This window comes from Trichechus manatus, unplaced genomic scaffold (genome assembly GCF_000243295.1).
Source record: "Trichechus manatus latirostris isolate Lorelei unplaced genomic scaffold, TriManLat1.0 scaffold00057, whole genome shotgun sequence".
NCBI lineage: Eukaryota > Metazoa > Chordata > Mammalia > Sirenia > Trichechidae > Trichechus > Trichechus manatus.
In genome coordinates this window covers 9078565-9098548 of record NW_004443993.1, presented here as the reverse complement: position 1 = coordinate 9098548, position 19984 = coordinate 9078565, and the positions used below count along the sequence as shown (strand labels likewise).

General features: G+C 49.6%; 1 protein-coding gene across 1 annotated transcript in view; it reads right to left on the bottom strand.

The window, feature by feature from the left end:
• RANBP3 (RAN binding protein 3) overlaps positions 1 to 16199 on the bottom strand; it is a 67087-nt gene extending 50888 nt beyond the window's left edge. Inside the window, exon 1 of the mRNA XM_023733090.1 lies at positions 16119 to 16199. Coding sequence (XP_023588858.1) covers positions 16119 to 16140 — 22 coding nt within the window. The 5' untranslated portion in view covers positions 16141 to 16199. The remainder of the gene's footprint in view (positions 1 to 16118) is intronic.
• Positions 16200 to 19984: the final 3785 nt, after the last annotated feature.

The window sequence follows — 19984 nt, the reverse complement described above, 5'->3', positions numbered from 1 at the left end:
GTTTTTTTTAACTGACCTACATCACCAAACTGCTTCTGGTTATGTCACTGAACAAGCAGCATTAGCTCAGCTAACTGAAACCCAAGTCTGGGGAATGAGCAGGGGACCTGAGAGCAGAAAGCAATGAGGCTTCTAGGACCTTCTTTAATTCTCCACCCAGTTTTTCTTTCACAAAGGAAGCAAAGACCACCACTAGAGATCTCCAGAGACAAGTCACCACAAAGACCTAAAATATATTAATCAAATGCAGACTACCTGGCCCAGACTCTGTCAACCAGGTTTTTTGGGCCCGTGAAATGCTCTCTGATAAGTCTGCGAAAAGCAGCCACGTGGAGCACTAGCTGAGCACAGAGTGTTAAAGGTTAAGACAACACACAATAAAAAAACCTGCTTAAGTCAATGTTTCCCAAATGTATTTGACTAGGGAACCTCCTCTTCAAGGAACACTGTGACTGGCCCTGAGAACTGTTCTCTGGCCAACACAGCAAACACTGGGGTGCAAAGCAGTGTGGGATTTGGAGCCTCTCCTTGAATGCCCCCAGTAGCCCTAAATGCCAACTGTACCTCTGGTGGCTGGAGCGCTACTGTCCAAGAAGGGTGCGGCACTTCGGCTGCCCACGTGCTTCCTCTCTGGTCTTACTGTGGCTTCCCATCACACAGCATCCAAGATGTCCACTGCTTGATTCACCACCCCACACTGGCCCCATCCCAGGGACTCCTCCTCAGCTCCTGTGCCCCAGTCGGACCCCAATTGTGATCCCATGTGACGATCACAGACCCAAGCCAGGAAGAGTCCCCTGCTTTCCCCTCCCCCCACGAAAACAACAGGGGAGGGGGCCTGGCTGCCCTCGCTACCCTCGAACCAATCGTGGGGTTCAGGCTAGCTCTTCTCTCCAAGGACAGGGCCTGTATCCTGGTTGTCCTGGTCCTTGTGGTCCCAGCGATGAGCAGAGACAGGCTGAGAAGCCAGCCGGCCCGGGCACGGAAAGGTGGAGCTCTGTTCTCATCCACACCGATGCCAGATGTCAGGGCCTCCACCCCACCCAGTAGAGCCACCAGCAGCACCTCCTGCTTTCACACGGGGCTCAGAGATGTGATCACAATATTCATTTGGCAACTACAGCTGGAGTTGACTTTCAGCCATTTCATACTCCCGACAGCCCACTGTGCACCGGGCACCAGGCTGGCCCTTGGGGAGGTGGCGGTGGAGGTGGAGACATGCTCGAGTCTTGTGCTGACACTGGATAATCAAACACAGCAGCTCTTGGGGCACAGAGCCGGGACCCGACCTTGTGAGGCTGCAGAGAAGGAGACAGTGGACCAGGGACGGCTTCTTGGAGGAAGTGTCGTCTAAGCCAGGTGACCAGGAATGGGTGAAGTTGAGGCACCAGAGAGCAGCGATGCTGGAGGACCTTGGCAAAGGTCAGGGTGGCACCTGCTATGGGCCGGGCACTTGCTGGACCCTTGGGGACAGACCAGAAGAAAGGTCATCCCAGGGCAGGGAGGCAGGAGCTGACAGGGGTGCCCCTCCTCTCTGCGGTCCTAAGTCTGTACCTTCACACCTGTGCGGCCCAGTGTAAACGCTCCTAACACGCAAGCACCCATCAAGTGTGGACAGTGCCTAAAGATACCTTTCTTGAGGAAATGAGCCAAAGATCGCTGCAAAGAAGGTGGGGGTCCCAGTGGAGGGGTCTCCCACCCTGGAGGTAGGTCCTCTGAGACACAGGCTCCCTCCTCAGCCAGTAGGCCAGGGACTATTCTCCCAATGGGAGCTGGCAGTCTCAGGGTGGGAAAAGCGGTTTCTAGGGAGGCATGTGTTTCCCCTAAAGCAGAAACAACTGACCTGGACCCAGGGGTGTCTGAAGTGTTCACAGACGGGCTTGGGAGGCACGGACGGAGGTCCACAAACCCCCCAACCTGAAGCCAGCCACAGAAGTCTCTGTATAAGGGTTCTGTCTAGACAGAGGGCCCACAGCTTTGATCAGATCCTCAGAAGGGTCCAAGATTTGCCGCCTCTGATATAGGTGTTGTTGGGTGCCATCAATTCCTACTCATATGACCCTATGTGACAGAGCAGAACTGCCCCACAGGGTTTTCTAAGCCGTAATCTTCACAGGCGCAGATTGTCAGGTCTTTCTCCTGCACAGCTGCTGGGCGGGTTCGAACTGCCAACCTTTTGGTTAGCAGCCAAGCGCTTAGCCACTGTGCCACCGAGGCTCCTTAGCAGATAACTGGTAAAGAGTACCAAAGAAGGATGGTTTTCAACAGCCCAACACTCAAGAGAATTAACATAGTGGGCTTCCCGGTACCATCTCTACATGGAGGTCCCCGAGGATCTCGATTCCAAGGTTTTATCTGTGTCTTTTCTGTCAAGAGGATGATTGGTGGCAAAACCCTTAAAGCAAAATGACCCTGTGTCTATTTCAGAGGCAGCCAGGAAGGGATGAGGGAAAGGCGATGTCATGCCCTGTAGCCAATGTAAGAAGGAAGAAGAGCCCTTTGGGACAGTGTGGGCGGTGGCAGCTGCCCAGATATGAGGACAGGGGGCGGCCTGCTGCAAGGAGCCGCCTAGGCCCAAGCGTCCCAGGAGTAGGAGAGTGTTTCCCAATCCTACACGGTAACACAGGACTTGGACCCTATTCTTTAAACTCCTCCTAGCCTCCACCACGTCATCCACAGCAAAGATAATCCCAACTGGGGTTTCCCCAAACTCAGGATGTTTCCATATACACGGGCTGCGTTCACCAACCGCTAACTATGTACCAGGCCGATGCTCAGGGCTTTATATGCATCATCTCACTGAATCTTCGCAACCTCCTTCAGAGGTAGGTTATATCAGAGTCCCTGGGTGGTGCAAACAACAAGCAACGTGCTCGGCTGCTAATGGAAAGGCTGGACCTCACCCAGAGATGCCTCAAAAGAAAGGCCTGGTGATCTACTTCTGAAAAATCAGTCACGGAAAACCCTATGGTGCACAGTTCTACTCTGACACACATGGGGTTGCCATGGGTCAGAATGGACCCGACGGCAACTGGTTTTTAAGAAAAGGAGACAGAGACTCGGAGAGATTGAGTTACTTAAGTTGAGGTGGTGCCAGGTCGGCTGACCCTGATGTCCACACTCCTCAGCTTCATACTACACTGCCATCCAAGCACCACAGGCACCAAGGGGAGGCTTCCATTCATGCTTCCACCCACCTTCTGGGGCTCAGGTTGGCCTTAGCACTAAGAAAGACACTCTTGAAAAATAGTATCAGGAATAAAGTAAGTTAATCTTCTGGATAAACATTTATGGATGAACACAACCTAAACTACATTTAGGGTTAGTGATGAACTTTGATGTTGGCTCTGAGGTGTTTAACAAGCCACATGACCACCTGTCTCAAGGAACCTATTGCTGCCAGGTCAATTCCGATTCACGGCGACCCCATGTGTTACAGAGTAGAACTGCCCTGTAGGGTTTTGCTGGCTGTAATCTTTACGGAAGCAGATCACCAGGACCTTCTCCTGTGGTGCTGCTGGGTGGGTTAGAACCACCAGCTTTTAGGCTAGTAGCTGATGGCAAATTGCTTGTGCCACCCAGGCTCCTTGTCTCAGAGAACACATGTGTACAATGAAGCCATGAAAAGGACCCTGCGGGGAATTAAATTCTCAGAAATTATCAAGGAACAAATCAAAGACATGTTCCAAAGTCCACACTCGACACTGAAACGAACTGCGTGCCTTCATCTGTCAAATGCTTAACCATGTAACACTCTGCATAATGTTTTAGGAATCTAAGCTGAAAATGGGCACCAAACTAGATGCTGTCCAGTCTATTCTGATTCATAGCAACCCCCTCATGTGTGTCAGGGTAGAACTGTGCTCCACGGGGTTTTCAAGGCTGCCAGGCCTTTCTTCTGAGGTGCTTCTGGGTGGATTCAAACCCTCAACCTTTCAGTAACAGCTGAGCGCTTAACTGTTTGCGCCACCCAGAGACTCCTGAAAATAAGCACACACCCTCCACTCTCCCCTTCCACATAAGCTTTTTCTCCCTGCAGGGCAGGTCCTCTCTCAGCTAGCTCTGGCACCCGCCTGGGCAGACCTCCAGCCTTTGCCTCTGAGGATAGTCTGCTACAGTGAGCAGAAAAAAAGTGGACACACAAGAGAATCTGGAACATCTTTGCCTGTTTGTTTAGTCCTCTCGTGACTGATGACTCAAACACCTGCCAGGAAATTGTCCCCATCTGGAAATCCACGTAGAACACTTGACTGAAGTGTCATCAAGGTACGTGTGTCAAATGAGCTTTAATCCTGGGCTGATGTGTCTGAATCTTCTTATCTATGAAGAAAATATGGAAAGCATCTTCCCAACACAAACAACGGTCTAATTAATATGTGGCAACTGCTTTCATCCTGTGACACGTACCATCTGAACCCTGCGAGGCATTTATTTTCCGAAAAATTATTAGAAACAGTTCTGTACGGCAACAAAAAGGTAAATTCATCAAGGATGTGTCAGCTCTATTCTCAAACGAATTCTCTGGTGAAGACTGGAACGGATCTCAAACATGCTGTTGCTAGGCGATGCATCCCCGGATCTTAGTGCACGGCGTGCTCAGTGTGCCCCTAGCCCAGCGGATGGCCTGGTGGGCTGCCGAATAGCCGCTTCTTTTTTCAGTGCTCGATTGTTTTTCCTCAGGCAACTCATAACTGGTCTCATGGATGAGAGGGCACAGAGTTTTGGGAGATATCTCACATCTCTATGTACTTCTTTCTCAAATGCTCTTTATTTTGCCGTTACGTCCATCTACTGAAATTCAAGCCAACATTCAATGCTCTAATCTTAGTGTCAAACCCCCTATACTTCTAATAAAAAAGGCAGGAACAAACCACATTTGTTAAATGACCTTTATGAGACTGTGGTGGGTGATACAAACGGTTAATGCACTCAGATGCTAACCAAAAGGCTGGAGGGTCGAGTCCACCCAGAGGTGCCTTGGAAGAAAGGCTGCATGATTTTCTGAAAAAACAGCCACTGAAAATCCCATGAGCACACTTCTACTCTGACACACATGAAGTTGCCGTGAGTCGGAACTGCTTCGATGGCAACTGGTTTTTGGTTGTGAGACCCTGGTAGGCACCTTACTTACTTGGTGCTATTTAATTTCACTATACTCCATGAGGAGCCCTGGTGGTGCCGTGGTTAAGAGCTATGGCTGCTTACCAAAAAGGATGGCAGTTTGAATCCACCAGCTGCTCCTTGGAAACCCTGTAGGGCAGACCTACTCTGTGCTGTAGGGTTGCTTTGAGTCGGAACCCGGCAATGGGTTTTTATATCCTATGAAGCAGGTGTTATTTGCAAACAACGAAACCAAGACTGAGAGGCTTTGGACAGGTGGGTGCCTTGCCCAAAGGCATAAAGCTGGTAAGTGGCAGAGCTGAGACCAGAACCCTAATCTGTCTGACTGCCAAGGTGAGCTCCTCACATCCCATGTGGCCCCCACTAGGGCCAAGCCACATTCTGCCTCCTTTATTCCTACACTTATACATCCTGCAGCCACTCTCCTACCCCCTCCACCCCTGTCCCACCTAGACTGTAAGCTCCTGGGAAGAGAACCTCTACTTTGGGCCCCTTTGGGCCTTGAATCCAATAGCAACCCCATAAACATATTAAACATATTACACAAGGTTGGCAACTCCACCTACAACTGCACAGAGAAATTCAGTTATCCAGCGTTGGCAGCACTTTCCTATTCTGCCAGTAGGTAGCGAGACACCAACAAAGCTTAGGTGAAAGTAGCTGAAAATACAGGGGAAAGTTAGTGTAATGACAACGGAAATCCCCTCTCTAAAAGGAAGGAAATTCAAGGACTACAAGACTTCCGCTGAGGCTGCAGACCAAAACTGATGCCATTCCACAGTGCAGGCTGTGGTCTTTGTGTGTGTTCAAAGGTGCTTCAACCACTTATGGTCGGGGTCCTGGGTAGGGTAACTTCCCTTCCCTATGCACTGCCCTCCTCTGTGTAACAGCCATGGACTTAGCCTCCTCGGCTGAGTTTGGGGGCAGTCTATGAAATCATGCACAGATAGTGCTTGGCAAAGTGGCTGGCACACAGCATGAGCTACACATCGCCATTAAATCCGTTGTCATCCAGCTGATTCGGACTCACAGCGACACTACAGGACAGAGCAGAACTGCCCCCATCGAGTTTCCAAGGAGCGGCTGGTGGATACGAACTGTTGACCTTTTGGTGAGCAGCTGAGATCTTAACCACTTCACCACCACGGCTCCAGGTCGCCATTAGCGTCGTTATTATAATTATACTCTGAAGGCTGCAAATACACTAATCCCTCCTTAAAACACAGGTTTTGGATTCAAGGGCAGCTGCCACCCGCCAGATGATAAATGCCTCATGGTCTGGCCCCTTCCAAGGGATGGAATGTTTGGATCCAGGAGCTGGCGAGCTGCCTGGATGCCAGGACAGTCCAGACAGTCCACGCAAACACTGAGTCGCTCAGAATCCCTCGAGCCCTTCTGAGGCTGAAGGGTACGTTGAGGCGAGAAGATCTCTGGCTGCAGGCCCCTGAGCCCAGGCAGGCTTTCGCCAGCCCGAGTCACTGCATAGTTCGCCGGGGCCAGGCCTGGTGTTAGGCAGTGACACAGGGATGAAAAGGCAGACAAGGTCACAGCTCTTCAGTGCTAAAAGAAAGAAGACAAGCAAGCACCCTCCCCATCAAGGTGCAGAGGTAGTTGGTACTTTTGGAGATAAGGGCTAAAATAAAGTGGGGGAGTGATGGGAAAAGGGAACTGTAGGGTGAGCAGTCAGGGAAGGCCTCCCTGGGGTGTCATCTGAACTTCAACATAAAGGGCGAGAGGCAACAAGTCAGCTGAAGGCAAAGGGAACCCCAAGTACAAAGGGTCAAGTGTTGCTGTGATGCTGGAAGCTATGCCACCAGTATTTCCAATGTCAGCAGGGTAACGCATGATGGACTGGTTTCAGTGGTGTTTCAGACTAAAACAGACTAGACTGAAAGGCCTGGTGATCGACTTCTAAAAATTAGCCAATGAAAACCTAGGGACTCACCACAGAATACTGTCTGATACAGTGCTGGAAGATGAGCCCTCCAGGTTGGAAGGCACTCCAAATACGTAGGCTGCAACCACGGACTTGACCATACCAACAAATGTGAAGATGGCGCAGGCTCAGCAACGTTCCATTCTATTGTACATGGGGTCACCATGAGTTGGGGCCAACTCAAGGCAACTAATAACAACAAGGATACAAAGGGCCTGGAGGCCAATGAGGCTGGAGGGTATTCAGAGAAGAGGATGGGAGATGAGGTAGGAGAAGCTGTGGAGGCCAGATGACATTCTGCCTTGTCGGCCATAGTGAGAAACCTGGGTTTATTCTGGGGTAAAGGGAGGCAGTTGAGGACTTTCAACTAGGGAGTGATGCGATCTGATTTATATTTTTAAAAGATCACCCTGGCAATGGTCCCTGTACAATTCTTTCCATTTCTGTATTGGAAGATTTTTGTAACAAAACGTTGAGGGGAAAATGACTCTGGGAAGGGCGAGGAGGACAGACCTCAGGAGGCAGGGGTGGAAGTGAGAGGTCCAGGGAGGCCCTTTGGCAGATGTCCAGGCAGGAAGTGGCGGTGACAAAGGTGGCTGGGGCTGCCTCGCTGGATGAAGTCAGAAGACTGTGGAGATAAAGACAGAACTGCTGGACTTGCTGGGAAGACTGCGATGGCCAGGATGGTGTGTGGAAGCACATCTTGCTCTCAGTAGCAGAGGCTGTTGGCTAAAATAACTCTCGCTACTCTGAGAAAACTAAGCAGCCCCGGTGGCGCAATGGTTAAGTAAGTGCCAGGCTGCTAATGATAAAGGTTAGCGGTTTGAGCCCAACCAGCGGCTCTGTGGGAGAAAGACCTGGCTATCTGCTCCCATAAAGATAACCACCAAGAAAACCTATAGGGCAGTTCTACTCTGTCACATGGGGTTGTTATGAGTCAGAATCGACTTGATGGCACACAACAACTCTGACAAAAAGACTCCTCAAACAGGGCTCACCCCCACAACGGGGTCCCTCGTGGCCACCATCATCAATGCTGCAAAATTTTTGTTGTCCAAGTAAAGGGTAACTGTTTTCTCATTCTTGGCACCCAAAAAAGCGAAACTTTCAAGAGATGTTTTTGCCCGCTTGTGCTCTGCTCTTACAGGTTCAATGCAGGAATTAATTCTGGGTAAACAAATCCCCAAAATTGTATATGGCAAATCTGGGGGAGTTTAACTTAGCAAAGGCATTCAAGCTGACTGTAAAAGGCAAGATGTGCCTTTTAAACACGTGCATGGAGTACCTATAACCTGTCTGCAATTTCCAATTGTTCTTTGAGCACTGTAAATCATGACAGCGAATGCAGTGCCTTACATGGGTCAGTCTTCACTAACGCAATGCTAATACTCCACTAGAAAGAACAAGCGTGGCCTCTCAGACTTCACGACTGGAGACGGGGACTCTGGTCCCAGCCTACCCTCCCTTAGATGGTCCTGGGCTCCAGTCTTTGTGAAATGGAACAGTTTGCACTCAGAGCATCTCTCAAGGCCCTTTCCAGCTCTGACATTCTGTCAGGTCCTCACCTCAAAGATCCCAAAAAGCTTTTATAAATGGAGGTTATAGCTATTGATATTTGTTGTTGTTGGGTTTGGTTGAGTCAATTCTGACTCAAAGCAACCTCAACTGCCCCATAGGGTTTTCTTGGCTGTAATTTTCATGGGAGCAGATTGCCAGGTCTTTCTCCCGTGGAGCCACTGGGTGGGTTCGAATCACCAACCTTTCGGTTAGCAGCCAAGCGTTTACTCCTTGTACCACCAGGACTCCTTATATTTACTATATTAGGAATTAAAACTAAGAAAATTTCAAAACATTTATTAATTTAAAATACTAACAAACTCCAAAAAGGTTTACCTAAGTAACGTATTTTTATGAAAAATAACTATACTGAAAACAAAAAAATATAGTAAAGAGTGGCAGTGTTTTACATTTTGACAAATCTCTTTAACATCTGGCCTAACAGAAGACAGCTAGATCCTCCTCTCTGCTTCTGCAGTCAATGTGTTGCTATATCACACCTCACACCACACAGTCACCAGTTGCCACTGAATGAATTCTGACTCATGGCGACCCCATGTACGTTAGAGTAGAAATGTGCTTCACAGGGTTGTCAGTGGCTGACTTTTCGGAAGTAGAGTGCCAGGCTTTTCTTCCAAGGCGCCTCTGAGTGGACTTGAACCTCCAACCTTACAGTTAGTAGCTGGGTGCGTTAACCATTTGCACTACCCAGGAACTCCACACCTCATATAAACCAAAAAACCAAGCTCACTGCCATCAAGTCAATTCCAACTCATGCCAACCCCACATGTTGCAGCGTAGAACTGCTCCATAGTGTTTTATTGGCTGTAATTTTTGCAGAACAGATTGCCAGGCCTTTCCTCAGTAGCACTGCTGGCTGGGTTTGAACCATCAACCTACAGGTTAGTTGTCAAGTGCAAACTATTTGCATCACCCAGGGACCTCTATATAGCCTCTAGGCGGGGAGAGGTGGGGAGAAAGCCACTGTACATTTTTAAGAGAATGAGAGTGAATAAAGCAAATAATGCCTTAGTATTATTAGGAAATGGTTTTGAACTTGTAGTCCCCCATGGTTCCTGGACTATGCTTTGAGAATTGCTGTCATATGCTACTGAGTACCTAGCACTCCAAAGACACTGAATGCTGAGTTAATTACAGATCATCATCAGGACTTTACAGTGAGGCTGTGTGCTAAAGAGCACTCTAAGCACAGAGAATGCTGAGTCTTAAGAGGCTGAGTAAGAGTTGAAACTCAAGTGCCAATCAAGGTCAGGTGAGCACCGGAAATGAAGGAGGCCAGGTCTCAGATGCAGGGCACAGTGGAGACTGGTGAAGAGGAGGGCACACGGCCCATCTGCATGGCGGCAGCTGCTCCTCAGCCCCTGCATAACATTACTGTGCAAGAAGGCAAGTCAAGGTGGCCAGGCCTTCCTGCTTTTCAACAGAAATCAGAAATCTGGCTTTCCCCCTGAAATCTCCAAATTGTTAAGTATTGGCTCCTAATTAAAAACAAAGATCTAAATGGGGCAAATTAAATCCGTCTGCTAGCCCCTCAAGGAAGCTTGCAACTTCTGCCTGTGGTTTTCAACTACGGCTTCAGGTCATAAAACATCTGTGGAGCTTTTTACACCCACCGACACCTCAGACCTCCTGCAAAAGTCTCCGACGGCGGGGCGCAGGCCCAGGTTTTTATGTTCCTCAACAACCTCCCTGAACAACTGTGACGCACACGCAGGGCTGAGATTCACACCGCTATGCCAGAGCACGGAGTACCAAGGCCACCAAGGCTGAGGCAAACTGGCTGTGCGGGGGCCTTCCTCTGCGGCCCTGTGCTAGGGGGTTCTCTACTGAGTAGTGCAGAGTCAAACCAAACACAGCTCCACGGGGACCACAGGAAGGTTACTGTGCATAGGTGGGAAAAACAAATCTCCTTAAAACAAAACAGAACCAAAAAACCATGCTGCCGTTGCCACCACCACCAAATCCTGAATGATGACGCACACCCAGCGGCCTCCCAACTGCTTCAGAGTACCATGGAGAGCTACCAACCTGCTCGGAACGTCAGACCTTGCCACCTCTGCCTGCCTCTCTCGCGCGTACTACTGTCATTACAGCATTCTTTCCTCAGGTTCCTCAAATGCACCCCATCTCTCCCCATACGGCCCTCACCTCCACTCTACCCCGGCCTACCTTTGTGCCTGAACCCACTTACTACTCCTCGGGCTGAAATTCAATCTGTATCTAAAATGTCTCCTTCCCCACACCCAAACACTGTCTCTTCTCCAAATGTCACTCTAAGCTCATCTACTCTCCAAACCAGTTGGCCTCAGGTTGACTCTGACTCATGGTGACCCCATGTGTGTCAGAGTAGAACTGTGCTCCATAGGGTTTTCAGTGGCTGTGATCTTTTGAAGTAGATGGTCAGGCCTTTCTTCTGAGGCACCTCTGGGTGGATTCAAACCGCCAACCTATTGGTTAGTCGCCAAGCCCTTAACCTTTTGCACCACCAGGGACTCCATATGGCCCAAAATGTCAGCAGTGCTGAGGCTGGGAAACCCTGAGCCAGATGGTAATTCGACGAAAGGTACAGAAGAAGCAGGAGGACTGGTGGCCCAGCCCCTTCTGGTCTCCATCACAGGCTCACCCTGGCATCTCACTGAGTGGGGCAGATTCTCCCTCACAACTTAGGCTCATTTCTGGATCTCTCTTCTCTGCTGAGCATTTAAGCTCAATGTGCCTATACACAAGTCCACTGTAGTAAAAATGCTGTTGTGTGTCACTGATTCGGTTCCAATTCATAGTGACCCCATGGGAGAGAGCACAACTGCCCCATAGGGTTTTCTTGGCTGTAATCTTTATGGGAGCAGATCTCCAGGTCTTTCTCCCGTGGAGCCGCTGAGTGGGTTCAAACCATCAACCTTTCTGTTAGCAGCCGACCACTTAACCATTTGCACCACTAGGGCTCTTCTACCACGGTAGCTAAAAATAGCTACCATTTACTGAGTGTGTATCACTGTGCTCAATAATTTATGTGCATTAACTCATCAAAGGCTCACAACAGCCGTGAGGCAGGTATGATAATGATTATGCCCACTTTACTGATGGGGAAACTGAAGCTTAAAAGAGCTAAGTAATTTGCCTCAAGTTACTGAGAGCAGGGTCTGTTCTCTATGAGGCAAAGCTTGTGCCTCCACCGTCACTTTACACCAGTGGGTCTTACCTGGTGGTGTTCATTTTCCCAGGGGACATCTGGCAAATGTCCTGAAACATTTGTTTTCACAACTAGGGGGAGAAGAGTGCTACTGGCATTAGTGAATAGAGGCCAGGCATACTGCTCAATATCCTACACTGCACAAGATAGCCCCTTGCAACAAAGAATTATCTGGCTCCCAATCAACAGTGCTGAGCTAGAGAAACCCTGCTTTATATTGTCTCCAAGGTCTCCACCATCCAGGTCCACAAGACCAGCAAGGAGTTCATATGCTCTCTTTTAATGCCAGGACCTAGAATCCAAGATTTCCTACAGTTCACCTGGAGATTTTGTTAAAATGTAGATTCTGATTCAGTATATCTGGGGTGGAAAGGCAAATTCTCAGCAGGGAGTTGAACCGAACAAACCGGTTTGAAGCCCTGGTTTAAATATACTCTGCTCACCCTTCTTCCATCCTTCTTTAGCTTTACCTGGAGCAGAACTCTGCGTTCAAATCCGTCTACAAGACAGGATAAAGCCAGAACTAGGATGACTAACGAGCTTGAGATGTGTCAACCGCAAAATGCCAAGCAGAAGAGACGATCCCTGGACACAAGTGGAAAACACACACGTACACACTCACTCCTAGGAGAGAGGCATCCCACCTTGACTTTGTAAGTCATAGACTACATATGGCTGGAAGCACTGCTGTCAACATCTCTGAAGAGACCGCCATGGCAATGAGGGCCACCAGGATGCTGTGCTGGACACACAACTGAAAATGCTTCCTTGTACACAAGCACAGCACACCTAACCTGTGTAACCCAAACCAGTGGTTCTCAACCTTGGCTGCATCCCAGAATCACCTGTACTTTCAATCCCTGCAGATATCCAGGGCTCATCCAACACCTCAAAGAATCACTGTCTGTGAGGTGTGGGGACTGAGCCTCTGTGGTTTTAAGGAAGCTCTCCAGGTGATTCTGATGCCCAACAAGAGTGGACAACCACTACCTCAGATGGACACAGAGGAGGGAAAGGCTCAGAGAAGAGAGACAGAGAGGAAAGATGGAGGAGGGACTTCGGTGTGATGATGGACCACCTCAGGATCTCAGTCTGGAAAGGCAGAAGCGAAGAGAGCATTTGACTGGAGCTTAAAAAGCAAGAGGGAAAGCTCAGTTATCTGGCAGACCCTAATGCTGCAAAATGCTCAAGCAAGGAAGTCGTACTTTACACAGCAGATAAGAAGCTCATCATCCTAGGAGGCTGTACAAGCCAAAAGCAGAAATGGAGTCCTAGAAACACACACCAACAAGTTAAAGGATGGCAGGGACATCTGAAGCACAAAAATCCACTAAAATTTGATTTCCTGACAACTATCCCAGAACTGGTGGCAAAATACCAGGTGAATTATGGCATTGAACAGGAGCCCTGGTGGTGCAATGGTTAAGTGGTTGGCTGCTAACTGAAAAGTCGGTGGTTTGAACACACCAGCCACTTCTCAGGAGAAAAGACCTGGCAATCTGCTCTAGTTCTACTCTGTCACACAGGGTCGCTATGAGTTGGAATCCACTTGACAGCAAACAACAACATGGCATTGAAAACCCTGTGGAGCACAGCTGTACTCTTGACACACATGGGGTTGCTGGGAGTAGGAAACAACTCTTCAGCAATTGATTACTGGTTATGGCACTTATTAGACAAAAAACTTAAAGTACAAAACATTCAATTTCTCTATTTTATTTACACTTACCCGTTCAACTATTCAATCTACAAATCGACAGTTCATGTACTCAGCGTAAGCTAGAAAACGGTATCCCTTGGAAAACAGCAATCCATAATTTTCCTTTTTTACTCCAAGGTATCCTTCACAATGACAGTCCTCATGGATGGATTCATTCACTCATTCATTATTCGTTCATTCAACAAACAATTCCTGGATACGTACTCTGTGCCAGGCACTGTTCTAGATGCAGGAGCTCTACTGGTAATTGCACCAGATTAAAAAAAAAAATCCCTGCCCTCATAGAGCTTGTATTCTAGTGAAGGAGCAGTCGAACAAACAAGTAAAATGCCGGGTGGTGACAAGTGCTGTGGAGTAAAATCAAACAGGGTAAGGGGGAGAGAGAATAAGGATGCAACTCAAAACAGGTGGCCAAAGAAGCTCTCAATGAGAAAGTAACATTTGAGTAAGAGTCTGTAGGAGGCGATGAGCCAGTGATGGGGATATCTGGGGGAAGACTGTTTCAGGCAAAAGAACCAGCAGGTCCAAGGGGCTAAAGGAGGGAGTGTCTGGAACATTCAAGAAATATAAGAAAGCCAGGGTGGTTAAAGCAGAGCGAGCCAAGGAGGCAGTGGTGGGAGAGACAGTCAGGGAGGTATGAGGAGGTCACTATGGCTTCTGGGTTGAGAAGAAATTGCTGGATGGGTTATGGTGGGAAGACAGGAGGTCCAAGTGGCGGCAGCGCTGGTGGTGAGAAATGGTCACCCTTTGGAAGTAAGGTAGCACTGACAGGATTTGCTGTTGGACTGGTTGTGGGGTGTGAGAGAAAGAGAGGGGTCAGGGATAACTGCAAGCTTTTTGGCCTAAGCTACTGAATGAATGGACTTGTCACATACTGCCATGGGGGAAAGATCATGGGGGGCAGATTTCGGGAGGAAAAATCAGAATTTTGTTATGGGCATGCTGTTCGATATGCCTATTAGACATTCAAGCAGAGATGTCAAATCAGCTGTTGGATATATGAGTCTTGAATTCAGGGAATTGTCTGAGCCGAAGATAAAATGTCACACAGATTCTCTTTCATCCAGTACCTCTTCTGCTTTTAACTGGATCTTGTTAGCTGTCATTGAGTGGCTTTTGACTCATAGTGACCCCATGTGACTGAGCAGAACTGCCCCACAGGGTTTTCTTGGCTGTAATCTTTACGGAAGCAAATTGCCAGGCCTTTCTCCCGTGGAGACTCTGGCTGGGATCCAACTGCCAACCTTTTGGTTAGCAGCTGATCACTTAATCGTTGCACCACCAGGGTGCCTAACTGTATCTTACTGAGTTGGAATGCCACAACTCAGAGATGCAGCATCAAATTGTCAAAAGTGGGGGCTCTGACGCCAGACGCCCCTCAGTTCAGATTCCTGCTCCTTACTAGCTGTGTGACTTGTGTAGCCTTGGCCATGCGACTTAACCACCCTAACTCAAGTTTCTCACCAACATAACTGGGCAAACAGTGCCCACCTCATGGAGCTTTTGTGAGGAGTAAGAATTACCAGAGGCAACACATCAAGACTTTGAACAGTACCTGGGGCCACCCCGAAGTGTTCCACAAATGTAAGCAATCATTATCATTCATGCGTTAGTGCAGTACAGTGTGGAAGCCTTCGGACACACTCCAATAGCAGGAAGCATAGTATGGGAATCAGGGCCAGACAGGTAGATGACCTGTTTGCAGTTGTGCTAAAAATAAGCTTCGGAAGTTTTGAAGCTACACCGATATCAACACCGTTAATCCAAGCAGACACAGATTTACGGAGTGCTTTCTCTAGCGGATATGGAACTGTAACCCCTCAAAAACGCTCAGATGGGACGTCAGCGCTCCAGAGGAGGGAATCACACGCATATGCAAACTGAGAGAAAAAAAAAAAAAGAAAGGCCAAAAAGCCAGGGCGTTCAGTGGCCCAGATCCTACGGGGAGCCCTAAATAAGGGGAAATTGGGCTCGACTCTCAGGTTGCCTCGAAGCACCCGGGGGAGCCGGAGGGAATTGGGGGGGACGAGCTGGGAGCGAGGGAATGAAAACACACCGAGCTTCCTCTGTCCTCGTTATGGGGGATGAGAAGCTCACAGAATCTGGGAATAGGACGGGCCGGCCCGGCCCGGCAGCTAGGCCGGGGAAGAGGCAAAGCCAAGGTCCCAGAGAACGAGGGGGAGGCAGAGGGAGCGTGGCGCGCTTGGGCCCACGACCAGGCCCGACGGTCTATTTACATCCGAGGCCGAAACACTGAGGCCGCGCCTCCCGCCCCTTCGGCTCCAGGCCCGGTCTGCGAGGCGCCAGGGCCTCAGGGCCGCGACCCCAGCAGCCTCCTGGCTCCTCTGGCCGGACGCTGACTGGGGCCAAGGCTGCCGGGAGTGATGGGCCGGGCCGGTGAGCCCAGCCTGAGGGGACGCGATGGGGGGCGGCTGCAGGGCCCGCTGGGCCGCTAGCCCGGAGTAGACGGGATCCCCTCACCCTGAGGTGCTCACTCCTCGGGCCTGTGGCCCCTGGGCCTCCTCCCACCCGCTCCCTGTCCGCCAGCTGGACGCCGATGGCGCCTCCCCTACCTTCGTTCGCCAGGTCCGCCATTTTACTTCCTTAAGCCCTCCCACAAGGCCCCGCGCCGGCCCGGGCTCGCCTGCTTTCTGCCAGAAACCCCTGCGCGTGCGCACTTTCCAAGCCGGCTCTGTGCGAGGCGGGCAGCTCGCGCCTGCGCGCTGAGCCTTCGCGGAGTTGCTCTCCCGGTCACACTCCCCGCCTCACCGCGCTCGGAGCAGGCGCCTGCGCACTAACCGCCTCCGCCTCCTTTTCCCGCCGACGGAGGGGGCGTGGGCAAGGCGCAGGCGCGGGCCTCGCGCGCGTCCCCGGCGCGACTAGGTTGAGCGCTTTGTGACGTGACTCTGCTGGAGTTGAATCCTGATGTCTGCTTTTTTCGCTTGTTTCCCGAGGCTTCCTCGCTGTGATAGAGTGCACGGTTGAGGGCGCCGCGGCCAAGGAGGTCTTCCTCTAGGTAAACCCTTGGGCCTTCGGGGGCTTTCTACATGCGCAGGCCCGGGCCCTAGGGGGCGGCGACCTGTTGTTACCTCAGGCCTCAGTGCCCTACAGCCCAAATAGTCGGGACATAGGACGTTCGGCGACGTCTTCCTGAGGCCACGCGGGGAGGCGGCAGGAGGGCGCGGGGTGGCTGGGGTGGGAGATCACAGCTCCGAGGGGAAGAGTACCGGCCACAGGGGTCAGTGCTGGGTGGGGGACCTGGCGACGGGGACCTGGCTTCGAGCCACGCGCATAGGAGCTCCACTGCCGGACGGCAGCCAGATCCCAACGCCCATAACAGCACCTGGCACCGAGCCGGGGCCGCGAGTGTCTTCATCGGTAGAATGGGATGATCTTTCTGGAGCCTGAGGCTGAATGAGCCCCTGAAACTGTTGGTCTGAGCTACTCCTTAAACTTTAAACCTGTTAAAACAAAAATCGTTATTAAGCCGGTAATATAAATTGACTTGAAGTTTATTTAATACACGATTTGCAAATCGGGGTACCATCTCCACTAAAACCAAACCAAACCCGCTGTCAAGTCGACTCATAGCAACCCTGTAGGACAGGGTAGAACTGCCCCATAGGGTTCCCGAGGCTATAAATCTTCATGGAAGCAGACTGTCAGATTTTTCTCCTGTGGAGTGGCTGGTAGGTTCAACCAGTGACCTTTCAGCAGCTGAGCGCTTAACCACTGCACCACCAGGGCTCCTTCCAGTTCGACTAGGGGGTCAAAAATGTTCCAAAGATGAAAAGAACTTCCAGAAGTTGTTGTACTCCATCTTATCCACATTGCCATGGAAAAGGGACCAGAACGGTGTTTATATAATAACAGTTTACCCAAAAACAGAGTTTCTAGTCTGACCTTTACACAGATAATGCTTCAAAAAAGCCCAGTGCCTAAGGCAAAACTGTCTTCACTAAGCTAGTTACTAGGCTACTGTTTAACTTCAGCAAACCATTTTTTTCAAGGCTCAGCATTCAAAAGAAGATCTCAGAACAATGGCCTGGGTGGGTCTCCCCAGCTCCATCTTGTTAGGTGCCATCAAGTTGGTTCTGACTCATAGCAATCCTACGGACAACAGAACCAAATGCTGCCCGGTCCTGCGCCATCCTCACAATCCTTATGTTTGAGCCCATTGTTGCAGCCACTGTGTCAATCCGTCTCGTTGAGAGTCTTCTGAGAGTCTTCCTCTTTTTCGCTGACCCCCTACCAAGCATGATGTCCTTCTCCAGGGACTGGTCCCTCCTGATAACATGTCCAAAATACGTGAGACAAAGTCTCACCTTCCTTGCTTCTCAGGAGCAGTCTGCCTGTATTTCTTCCAAGACGGACTTGTTCGTTCTTCTGGCAGTCCATGGTGTAGTCAGTACTCTTCACCAACACTGTAATTCAAAGGCATCAATTCTTCTTCGGTCCTCCTTATTTCCAGACCAATTCCATAGACCCCAGAAATCTGGATTCCGGGAGAATTAAACTTTCTCAAACCTTAAATGAAAACTATCCCCTGAATTCTTTGAACCAAAAAATAGCGTATTTTAATTAGTAAATTAGCCAGAATGCTCCTCAGAAGCAAGGATGGCAGGACTACGTCTCACATACTTTGGACGTTATCAGGAGGGATCAGTCCCTGGAGAAGGACATCATGCTTGGTAAAGTAGAGGGTCAGCGTAAAAGAGGAAGACCCTCAAGGAGATGGATTGACACAGTGGCTGCAACAACGGGCTGAAGCATAACAAGGATTGTGAGGATGGCACAGGTCCAGGGAGTGTTCTGTTGCACGTAGGGTCACTGTGAGTCAGAACCAACTCAACGACACCTAACAACGACAACAATTAGTAAAGTACACCTGCTTTGAGCACTGCTCTTTGAAAGAATTATCTGTGTGAGATCAAATTGACTACTGGCAGTTCAGAAGGTTGGATGGGAAGCTTAAGGGGCAGTGAGTTTGAGGTAAGGGTGGTAGAGGAATGTGGAAAAGGATAGGGAGAATGGCTGCACAACTTGAAGAATGTAACCAATGTCACTGAATTGTACATGGAGAAACTGTTAGAGATGGTGTGTCTTTGTGTATACTGTCACCAAACAAAATAAAATGGGATGATCAACTCGACACCCTGAGCTTGTTCTTGACTCCTCACTTGCTTTGAATCTCCCAACAAATCCTGAGGTCTCCACCACCACAATATAGCCCAGGTCCATCGGATTTGCCACCTCGTTGTCGCCACCCTAGGCCAGACCATCGTCATTTCTCACTTGAAGACTGTGACTGTGTCCTCACAGCCCTCCTTCCATTCTTCTGGAGCTCCAAGGTCTGTTCCACTCACAGCAGCAGGCAGAGGAATCTTGTGAAAATATAAACCAGATCAAGGGCACCAAAAAACCAAACCAGTTGCCTGAGGGTCAGTTCTGACTCATGGCGACCCATGTGTGTTAGAGTAGAACTGTGCTCCGTAGGGTTTTCAGTGGCTGATTTTTTGGAAGGAGATCACCAGGCCTTTCTTCCAAGACACCTCTGGGTGGACTCGAACCTCCAACCTCTTTTATTAGCAGCTGAGCACGTTAACTGTTTATACCACCTAGGGACTCCCCATCCATTTTATAGATGTGGAAACAGAATCAGAGAGATGTGTCTTGCCCGAGTCCACACAGCTAGAGCCACGTTGATCCAGAACCCAAACCATTTGTGCCACCCAGGGACTCTGATCAACAGCACATCCCTCAGCTCCAAAGAACTTCCCAGGAAACCTGGAATAAATTCTAAACCTCCTGTTCAGACTTACCAAGCCCACTATGCTTTGCTCCCATAATGCCCCTTGTTTCCCCTTGTTCATTGCAGTTCAGCCACACATTTTTCTGTCCTAGGAGCACACCAAACTCATTCCAGCCTTAGGATGTTTGCACTTGCTGGTCCCTCTGCTCAGAACTTTTTCCTCAGGCCTTTGAGGCCCAGCTACCCCACTTCCTCTCCAGTATGCTCAGAAGAGGGAACCCTATAGTCCACAGGCCAAATTTGGCCTACTGTCTATGTGCCGTCGTGAGCTAAAAATGGTGTTTACATTTTTAAATGGGGGGAAAAGAAAACAGGATTAATATCTCATGACCTGAAAACTATGAAACTCAAATTTCAGTGTCCATAAATAAAGTTTTATTTGAAAACAGCCATACTTACGTACTGTCTGGCGGCTTTCCAGCTACAATAGCAGAGCTGAGTCCTTTCAACAGAGACGTGTGGCCAACACAAGTTGAGGTATTCACTATTTTGTTGTCTTAGAAAATAAAAATCTAGGGTAACAAATATGCTACCCAAGATTTTGCAAGTGGGCTACAGGCACAAGCCATGGACCATGAGTGAGAAATTCCCCAGGAATTTCTAGAATGTCAGTGCTGGAAAGGACCT